We start from the raw sequence: 10,666 nt of genomic DNA on the forward strand, positions 1-10,666 counted from the left end.
GAGGAGGGTGGTTTTGTGGCAGCCCCCCAGTTGCACCCTGGGCTGCATCAAAAGAAGCGTGGCCAGCAGCTCAAGGGAGGCGATTCTGCCTCTCTCCTCTGGTGAGACCTTCATCTGGAGCACTGAGTCCAGCTCTGGAACCCTCAACACAAAAAGGACATGGAGCTGTTGGAGAGGGGCCAGAGGAGGCCAGAAAAATGATCAGAGTGCTAGTGCATCTCTCCTGTGAGGACAGGCAAAGAGTTGGAGTTGTTCAGCACAAAAAAGAGAAGACTCTGGGCAGACCTTATAGTGGCCTTCCAGTACCTGAAAGGGCTGCAGGAAAGCTGGGGAGGGACTGTTTATGAGGGCAGGGAGTGATAGAATGAGGGACAAGGGTCTTGAACTGCAGCAGGTTAGATTTAGATTAGATATTAGGAAGAAGTTCTTTACTATGAAGGGTGAAATACTGGAAGAGGTTGCCCAGAGAGGTGGTGAAAGCCCCATCCCTGGAGACATTCAAGGTCAGGCTTAATGGGGCTCTGAGCAACCTGAGCTAGTTAAAGAGGTCCCTGCTCATTGCAATAAGATGACCTTCAAAGGTCCCTTCCAACCCAATGCATTCTATGATTCTTTTCTGAATGTTCAAGCCCATCCTGACACACACAGGCAATGGCTGCCCTGAGCCAGCCTTCCTAGCTGCAGAGAATCAGCCACATGGTATGACAGTGATGCCCTCCAGCAGCTCCCTGCTCTCCTCCTGCACAAACTCCTTTGGCTCCATTAAGCACAAGAAAATGAGAATCTTCTGGAGGATGGCAGTGGTTCATTTGCCCGGGTTTTCTCTACATTAAGATGAAGAAAGAAAGAGGGGAAGGAACCCAATGACATGAAGAACAATGTTGGGAATAAGTCTTTAAATCTCTCTCTCCAAAGCCTTGTATATTCCCAGCCTTGATAGCTCTCACATTACCCAAGATGACATTTCTCTCTATATTGTATTATAATTAATAGGCTACTGTAAGACTTTACCAGCTCCTACTTAATAGCATTTCAGTGCTGGGAAGCAGTCATCAGGTAATCTGGCCATGATCTACTGTATCCTTTCTAAACACAGGTTCTAGCTGCCAAGAATGTCACCATAAAAAGATTTCAATCAATACCACTCAGCTCCTACTTTCAAATGCTCCAGGTCTAGGAAGAGAAGAAAAAAAACCCAGTACCCTCCAAACGAACAGCAAACTGGCATATGCATCAAATACACAGATTGAAGTGAGCAGATGGGACTTCATTATGGCCTGATCTTGCTCTCTCTTTTATACTTTAGTAACTTTGTACTTTGGAAAAGGTCTCACCAAGCTCAAGGAGTTGGATGCACGGAGGGGGTTAAACCTGTGCGGATCTTTCCTTCTCAAGCTGTGCTCTTGTTGCCAAACAACAACATTTCAATTGTGATTGGTACAAACAGTTGGGTTTCAATGGCAATCTGTCACCTAAGTTGAAGCCCAGTTTTTACTGATGCAACCTACAACTTGCTGGGGGGTTGCTGGCTTTATTTATTGGGAGAGAAAGAGAGAAAACAAAACAGACGGGTGTTTGCTGGTTTGTTTGTTTTTCTCTTGTCCACTCTGGAGTTCAAGGACATGCTCTGGAGTTTGTTTCCCTAGACTGAAATGAATACATTAGGAATAAAAGTGAAATTGGCCAATCCAAACCAAAGCACAACACCTACATCTCCTTTCTAAAGAAGTCAGGAAGGTCATTTCTGATCTGTTCATTTTCAGGGCTTCTGTGCCCTCTGAGAGCAACGGCTATCCAGCAAGATCTGCAAACACTTTCACCCATAAATCAAAGCAGAAATGATGTCTTAAAAACAAAAGGAAGTCCCTGGCTTCTGCAAATTAAGAAATAAGACATCAGTGAGAGAAAAAATGGTCAAGGCTTGGATCCCGATGCAGCTGAACTAGTTGGGGCAGTTCCGTTAAATTCAATGGAGCTAAGAGGATTCATGCTGGCTGAGGACCTGGCTCCTAGCATTTTCCCAGCTGCAAGGCTTAGTTTAGGCTGTTGCCAAGAGGTTAACACTGTGACAATAGAAGGAGAAAGTATTTATATTGGTATATATAGATACATAATTATATTTAAAGAACACTTTGCTACGAGTAACTTTTGTCATTTTAAAATCTGTCATTTTTTGAAACAAAATTATTTCAGAAGAGCAGCAGAACCTCTTGAGTCAACTTAGAGACTCTCCCCCACTCCCAGGCCACTTACTGTCCTAGAAGCAAGCTAAAATGTTATTTCTAAATGCTATTTCTTAAAACACAGGGTGCAACTAAGTAAGGCTCCCAAGGGTCTCTAAGAAGCCAGTGAGTCAACACATAGGCATGGAGTAACAGCAAATCAACCATTCTAAAAAAGGTGCTTCATAAGTCAAGGAAAATAAAAACACACAGCCTCAGACTTATGAAACTAAACTGCTGTCATGTGGTACAGTGTTAAGACATACATTTCTTTTTTTTTTTTTCCTTTTATTTTTTACTTCATTTTTTTCTCTGTTTTTTATTTTCTTTCTGTTCTAGAGGGGCAATACACACTGAACCCAGAAAAACAACTCACCCTAGAAAGTAATTTGGAAAGGAATATCAACTTTGATTCATGCTCCTAACACGGTTTTGCTTTGAAAATTGTTGTTCATTCTGCAGAATAAGGTTCCCCCCTTCCCCCTCCAGCCACTGAAACCCACCCCCCTACCTACAGCTCTCTCCTCTGAAATGTTTCTACCTCTTTGTCTGAAATTGTCAATGAGTGGCATCGAGTCAGGACCTCAAAGCACCTAGCAGGGTTGAGTGACATCCCAAACCCAGACACGACGTACAGCTGATTGAGACAGATATGGACTGACTTCCAGTTCCCACAGAAAGCAAGATGGGTCACTCACCAACAAGTGACAGCAACAACAAGCCCCTCTTTTATCCCTTCCCTTCCTTCTTTCCATTCTTAAGCTGGGCAGAGCAAATGAGGTTGGGTCCACAACAACAACAAAAAATTTTAAAAAATAAGGTTAATAATAATAATTAAACAACGGCAACAACAACAACGGCAACGACAACAAAATAGGCGTCTCAGTGTCTGAGGAAAAGTGGGATTGTAAGTGCAGTATTTTCTTCATGTGCAGTTCTTCTACTTCATACGAGTCCCCTTTGGATGAGAAGGCCTAGTGGAATGTGTGCTCCCCTCGGACTATGTGCGACGAGAACTCATAGCGGTCCTGGCTGCGGTAGCCACAGATGTTGCACTCTAGCGGGTCCCGGTAGCCGTGGCAGCCCATGTGGATGGTGTACATGACATGGTCCAGGAAAAGGACCCGACAGTGCTCGCACTTGAAAGCCCGAATTTGCTCCCCTTCTCCGTTGATGACCTTGTAGATATCCTTTAAAGAGCCCTTAGAAGCTTTTGTGACATCCAAAGACTTGGCGTCCTCCTTCATATAAGCCGGGCTGGGCTTTCTCTTGGGATTTAAGGCAGAGTTTCCTTGGTAGGACTGGCGGTCTTCGTGGCTGCTCTCTGAGTCAGTGGAATCCAGGCAGCTATTGCTGGGGGAGCCCTCTCGATCCTGGGTTCGACTCTTTGGTCTGATGAGGGAGATGGGGCCATCCATGTTGTTCTCATGACTGTCAGGCGTTTCCCTGCTGATGGGCCTTTCTATCCTGTTGGGATGATAGACCTGAGCGTAAGCTGAGCTGATGACTGGGGCCACCTCTGCAATTGTGCTTGGTGTGTGCTGCATCAGAGGGTGAAGTGCCTCAGCTCCAAGGTAGGTGATTGCATTGTTGATGGCTTGGTCCATCATGTGAGACTGCATCAGCTCAGCCTCCTTCTCATAGGTTAGGTTCATATCAAAGGGAATATCTGGATAGCCAAACCTCATGAGCTTCTCACCTAAGGGACAAGAGCAAACGAATGAGAAAAAACAATGTAATCACTCCAAGGTTTCACTGTAAAAGGGGTGGGGAGAGGGACAGCAAACCCCTGACTTGGGGTGAAATTCATTCGAGTCCAAAGTTACTTTGGCCTCCTTGTTTACTGACCTCCTACTAAGTTAATGTCCTGAATGTCCTGAGATGGGTAAAACCAGCAACCTCGACAACAACTTGCTTTTTGTTTTGTTTTGTTTTTTTCCCACGTGGCTGCAGCAACCTCTAGACCAATTCCAAACCTTCCACTGCACCTGACTCTGCCTGTGCTCCAAGTTAGTAAATGCATTAACTGGTAGAAAATAGGATCAAACCACCATGGTCAATGAAGCTCTGCCAGTTTGTTATGATTAAACAAACTCCCAAAATGAAAGGAGGTGGCACCACATGTCCCCTGCACTTGGAGGTACCTCAGCCATACCTTACAACAGGACTGCAGAGTGAGAAGCCCAAGCAACAGGCACAGGAGGCTGCTGCTGTGGTACCTTTAGAGCTACAATGTCTAAATTCTTGAATGACAGGAAAAATACAAAATTGACTGCAAGCAGCCACAGACTGGAGCAAGTAACAGGAGTACTGGGGGCTGAACTCCCATCTTGCCCTCAGGCTGTGTTGTCTTGGTAGTTCTCCCCTCAGTCCCCCCTGCCCTCCCTCCCCTCCCCTGTCCCCCCCCCCGAAAAAAAAGCCTGTCCCCATCTTTTTTGGCTGAGAAAGAGACACACACACACTTCCCCCCAATGTCTATTTAGGCAAGAAAACTAAATAGATAAAACATGTGTAAAGCTTAGTTTGATCTGGTAAAAGGCACAAGCAACTTTCATTGACACAGGATAAAGAAGTACATCATGATGATGAAGCTGGCTCCTTCATCACTACGTGAATCCAAATTCCCATCCTTGTAATGTTTCAAAAATCAATGTCATGACAAATATGCAAAACCAGAACCACAGGCTGGTAAATTACACCAGTCACGGGGTGTGCTGTGTATCACTCCTCCTTTGAAGTTCACAAATTTACCACCAGTAACACCAGGGCTAAGCTCAGCAGCAGCATTTTCCAGTGATGGTTTTAGAGTGTAAGTACAAAGTTCATGTAACAATTCTTCTTTTTAAAACAGAAAAGGCTACATGTGTAACTATATGTCTAAGAGACAAGATGTAAACGTTCATATGTTTTCCCACACACAAACATTAGCTAGCTGTTCACAGTAAACCTTTTAAGGTGATTTTACAGTCTGATACATACTTTTGTTTGGTTTCTGTTGTCTTTGTCTACTTTCCACTGGCTCAGTACATAAACACAGACTTTTCTTCAGTAGTGTAAGCTAATAAATTCAAGGAGTCACTGCATACAATTGGTTTGGCTACCCAAGAATTCAAGAACTCCAGAACCTTCTATCACCTTTTGCCAAGATTGCTTGGAACAAAATGTATAACCACCATAAGAAAGAAACAGAACTGTAATCCTAATTCTCTTCCAAACAGCATTAGTACATTTCAACATAGCTATCACTCAGCATTTTATTTTTGACTGCAATAATTCATTCCACTTAGTGTGGCTAATGTTAAAGTGATGCATAAAGAAGGAAATAATTCTACATTATCCATAGAACAATCAAGTTATCCTTGGAGATGACGCATCACTTTTGGTTGGGAACTTGGCCCTGATTAGCAGGTGATTAAATGCAAGTCTGAAGTGAAGCACGTGAATATTCCTGCTCTCTTGGGCAAAACTGTTTACATGCTTCAAAATTCCCTACAACCAGCTGGTACTCTTCTAGCTTGCAGCAAGAAAACACAATGTAGAAAATCATTCCTTTGTTACACATGAGATATTTGGAGGAAAAAAGGGAAGGAAGGTAGATGGAAACGGTGCTACAGTGATGGCCTTTGTAATCTTACATGATCTAAGGAGGATTCTTGATATCAAAGATCTTCTTTTCAGTGTTTCCATGTAAGGTGGCTGTCAGCTGTCCTACCACTGATAGGATGAACAAGTTTTTAAAGGGAGATTCTCCAGCCTCACTTGAAATGGAGCAGCTTCTTCCCAGGTGGAGCCTAAGTGGGACAAGAGAGCTGCAGGAGACACATGGTGTCCTTGGCACAGTGTGAAGAAACAAGTGAAAATGGAAAAGTCCATTGGTTCCTGTCACTTGCTCTGGCCACCTGTATCATTCCTGTGTTTGAATAAAATACTGGATCTGGTGAGGGTCTGATCCAGCCACCAAACACACTGCGAGTCCTTTGTAGGCTACAGAGATCAAGAAATAACACCCGTCCTTTAGGGACTACTTGGATGAATGACACAACCCTTATTTGGATTCTTTTTATCTTCCACATTTAGTTACTCCACCACAGACAGCAGAGAAAACTGTAAATTGCCAGTGACCTGAATTATTAATTCCTTTAATTATGAACCAGTTCCACAGATGTTAGAGTCTTAGAAATGGAGCATGACATAAAAAAGTAAAATAAATTACAACATGAGGAGGAAAAGGTGGAAGACACAGAGCTTAAAAAAAATAAATTAACAAACCAGCCTTAGATGTTTCTCAATTTTAATTCCTCTTTAGCCAAACCTGTACTTTAACTACTCAGATAATAGTTTTGAATTTTCATGCAAAATTATGGTCAAGTTCTATTTATTCTTGCCCTACCGTAGCGAAATAGAAGAAACAGTCTACATTGTGGTCATCTTACTATATGACATTCAAAAAAACCTCTAACCAGGTAACTGAAGCTAGATCCAAGCATACAGACATTGCTGCCCTGTGATACCTGCAGTCCATCTCATGAAGTGTCTCCAGCAACTGCAAAGCCAGACACTTAGGAGAAAGCTGCAAGAAATCTTCAGTCACAGAATTTACCAGTAGGTAAATTACTTCCTGACCCTCATAAACTAGAAGTTGACTCTAACTTGGAAGCAGGTTGATTTTCATCTCTTCCGAGATGCTGGTGTATTTTTAAGTTTTACTATAAGAACCACAGGCTTTATTGCAAGCCACATAAATGTCTCCTTTTGTATCCTGCCAGTTCTTGAACTCCATGACAGGCTGTGAGAGCGAGCACCACGTTCAAACTGAAAATACATGAAACTGCTTCGTGTGAACAGCTTGAAGATGGTTGCTTTCAATTTCACTCCTGTTGGCTTCTCCCTTCATTGAAGGAGAGGCAACAACAAGTATTCAGACTCCTGCCTATCACAGGTTATACTTTCTGCCTCCACTATTCCAACAGGTTTGGTAATGCTAGTGCCTCACCAGCAGATATATAACCAAGTCTCTTCCTCAGAAATTAACTGTTTGCTGCATGCTGCTTCCTTTCCTCCTGAAACTTCAGCCAGAGCAGAGACTGTGGTCCATAACCAAGGTCCCTTGGAGATTGCTGATCAGAAAGAGCAGTAAAGCATTGATAGATGTAGCATGCAAAGGTTTTAGCTTCTGCTTACATGACCTTCTCATAAACACCATTAAGTTGTTTTGGACAGGTGCCACACTTGCAGTATGCACAGGAAAATTTTCTGCAAGCTAGAGAACCACTACAGGTTCTTCCTGATGGAGTTGAATAATACTTCATTGAGGAGAAAACAGAACGAAAAGTGAGGTCATGGGGAAAAAAAAATAATAGTAGCAAAGCTGAGGCTGCTGGTTTTCAATTCAAACACTGTGATGCCATGAAAGATCAGAAAAGGCAGAAAAATAAGATACAGTAAATGTGAAAGATAGCACTGTCACCCTATACAGCTGGATGTGGATATAAAGCTGCAGGTCCCATGAAACCTCGAATTCCTAGCCCCAGAAAAATGGAATACCAAAATAATCTGTTGCACCTCTAGACAAAACAGGTTTATCTAACAAGAACGTAGCAGAGCCTGCTACAGCATAGCTCAGGCAAGCATTTCCAGTGAGTTAATTTGCCTTGGAAAACAAGAGCAACATATAGTCAATTGCATGTGAGTGGGCAAGTAAAATAACCCTCCTGGTCTGAAAAAAAACAACAACAACAAAAAAAGAGTAGACCATAACCTACTCTCTACTCCTTCCAAATTTGGATTCCATTTATACCATCCAAAAAGCAGCTTGATTCAGCTGTGAGGTCACATCAACTATGCTTCTTTAAAAGCAGGCACAGATACACCAGGATTGTAGAGAAAGGGAACCAGGTCTCCAGCCCTCTCAGGTGAAGTCTCCAGCCCCTGCAGAGGTGATCTCTGAGGGGTTCTGTTCAAGGCTGTGGGTAACCTGGGCTGAAGGGGTGGGAAGGAGGGATAGGTGTGAGCTGCCCTTCCTGCTTTTCAGACTGTCATGTTTCTGAGGCCTAGATGCACCAGTTCAAGTGTCAGCATGGTTAACTATTTCACTGCTGATCACAGCCTGAAAAAAAATACAGCACTTGCTAAGACAACAACTGAAGAAACCTGCTATGATGGGGCCATGTTTACCATCTCATAAAGCCGTATTTGGCTTCTCAGGAGAGAACCTGGCTCCCATTTCCACCCTCTTCAACCCTAACTGCTGTCCCAGCAGTAAATTAAATCACAGTATAAACCCTCCAGTTCTTATCAGCTAGACAGTAGTTTCTTTCAGACCACTCTTCAAGGCAACAGTTTAACAATTAAGCTTTTATCTCAGAAGGACTAGTAACAATATAGGAAATACTGATGCCTCCCAGTTTCCTGGTGTGAGTTGGGCTGTTCCTGACCTAACCTTGGCTTAGCACTGGTGTTTGGGAATGGTCAGATGGCTGAGAGCAGCTGGGTCAGTGTGTCAGTGCCCCCCAGGTGAGCTGCTGCATGCTGCTACTCCCCTGCTGTTCACAGCCATGGGGGTTAGCTGAAAACCACCAGCAGTGGTGATTGAACAAATCCATCTGAAGCTGCGTTTACCTGAGGGGCAATGACTTTTCTAAATGGCTGTGTTAATTGCTTGGACTCTCTGACCCTCTCTCCCTAAGTATCCTCAGAATGAGTATTTGACACCCTTAACATCTCTATAACTCTCCTTCCAGGGAGCAAGCATGGATAGCAAATATTAAATGACTTTGGAGACTAGCGGCATATAGACCAAATCATTCTCTGTCCCAGCTCCTCTCCTAAGAAGTTTAGCACAGCTTCAGCAGCAGGAAAAAGAAGCTTTAAGCTACAGCTCAAACCCAGTGAAATTTCCCATACTGTTGCCTGTTACAAGCTGAAGAATTTTAAGATGTCAAGAAATAAAGCAAGAAATGATTTCTAGGTCTCAGATTGTAAATTGGGTAAGCAGAAGTCATCCAATCCTGGTTTATATTCATCTGCTACTAAGTTTATTGTGTACAGAAAGCTGCAATTGGAGCAAGCACTTCTTCCAAGAGAAGCCATGTCATTTTACTTACTCATGCTGGTATTATCAGACCAGTTGTTGCCAAATCTCAAGCATTTAATCCAAGTTACAACTCTTGACATACTTGTTGTTTTGTAGGGGTTTTTTTGTGTTTTGTTTTGTGGGGTTTTTTTAACACACACGTGTGGAGACAGATAACTATGTGAGAATCTGAGATGTATTTGCTGGGGCAAGGAGAAAGAAAGATGACCAGTCTAACTCTCAATAGGCCAGAGAAAAGCTTAAAAAAACCCCAACAAAGCAGCCTTAAGGCACAGTAAAAAGCTCAAAGTCTACATGATTCTAGACCTTTTAATTCTCTGCATTGGTCAAATTAATAACTTTCAGGATTTCTCATTGTGATTTAACCATTTCCGTTGTGGTCCCTCCCCATCAAAACCAAGTTCTGAGGGCATTACTCCTCTGCTTGCTCTTCTGGCTGTTACAAATGACAAGTGACCTGTGCCTATGCACTAAAAACAATAAAAGGCGTATTTCAAGCTTACCCACAAACTTCTGTGGGGTGGAGCTTTTACGCTTTCCCATGTTGCTTGTCAGCTTCTCTATAACAGCAGGTCTCTCAAAAGGCACCAGAGAAATATTGTTGTCCATCACAGGCTCTTGTTCCTTACAATCTTCCATAGGAGGTACTACATGAAACCAAAAAATCGCATCAGACAGGTCTGGTCTACACTTCACAGAGAACACAAATCATTTGAGCCTTGCTGACTGAGCAACAAATGCAACACAAAATCAACCAAGCAAGGTGCAAGAAGACACTGGGCATCAAGACAGAATTCACCCTGTAGCACAGCCATGTTCACAACAGGCCTCTGCTTGGGACTATCTTATTTAGCAGAAGCCCAACTTGAAGCATTTATTGAAGGACTTGTTTTGCTCTGGATACTCAAGACCAGCAGTGAGGAGGGAACACTTGGGAAAACCCATTCTGTAGATCACATTTGCTGTTATTTGCCCTTCAGTATGGTGACCTGTTACCCACGTAACTTTTTAGTTACCATTCTTTGTGTATTCCCTCAGCTTCACCCTTACAAGGCCCACTTACCCTCCTGCTTTTCTTTTCACACTCATCTCAAGGAGTACAAAACACACAAGGCATTGATGACTTGTGTTTCCTGGGCCTGGCTGTGCACTCCCCAAGACCAAGGCTTCCAGAATGAAGGATCTGTTTATTAAAGCCTGTTTCCTCTTACAAGAGACTGTAAAAATCAACACACACTGTACTAGAATCACAGGATTGAATTAATATGGAAATTCCCTTCAGAGTCATTAGCATTTTATTCCTAATAACAGGTGAAGGCAACACTTTTCTGTCTTCCTATTTTTTGGGTTC

The 10,666-nt window shown here is 43.0% G+C and overlaps 1 protein-coding gene across 2 annotated transcripts in view; it reads right to left on the reverse strand.

The window, feature by feature from the left end:
* Nucleotides 1–2,886: 2,886 nt before the first annotated feature.
* Nucleotides 2,887–10,666, reverse strand: part of IKZF2 (IKAROS family zinc finger 2 (Helios)) — a 109,027-nt gene continuing 101,247 nt past the window's right edge. For both annotated transcript variants that reach the window (XM_009996844.1, XM_009996837.1), the window contains exons 6-7: nucleotides 9,819–9,962; nucleotides 2,887–3,921 (exon numbers count right to left, since the gene is read on the reverse strand). In XM_009996844.1, the coding sequence (XP_009995146.1) occupies nucleotides 3,197–3,921; nucleotides 9,819–9,962 (869 nt within the window). In that variant the 3' untranslated portion in view covers nucleotides 2,887–3,196. The remainder of the gene's footprint in view (nucleotides 3,922–9,818; nucleotides 9,963–10,666) is intronic.

This window comes from Chaetura pelagica, unplaced genomic scaffold (assembly GCF_000747805.2).
Source record: "Chaetura pelagica isolate M959 unplaced genomic scaffold, ChaPel_1.0 scaffold300, whole genome shotgun sequence".
Taxonomy (NCBI): Eukaryota; Metazoa; Chordata; class Aves; order Apodiformes; family Apodidae; genus Chaetura; species Chaetura pelagica.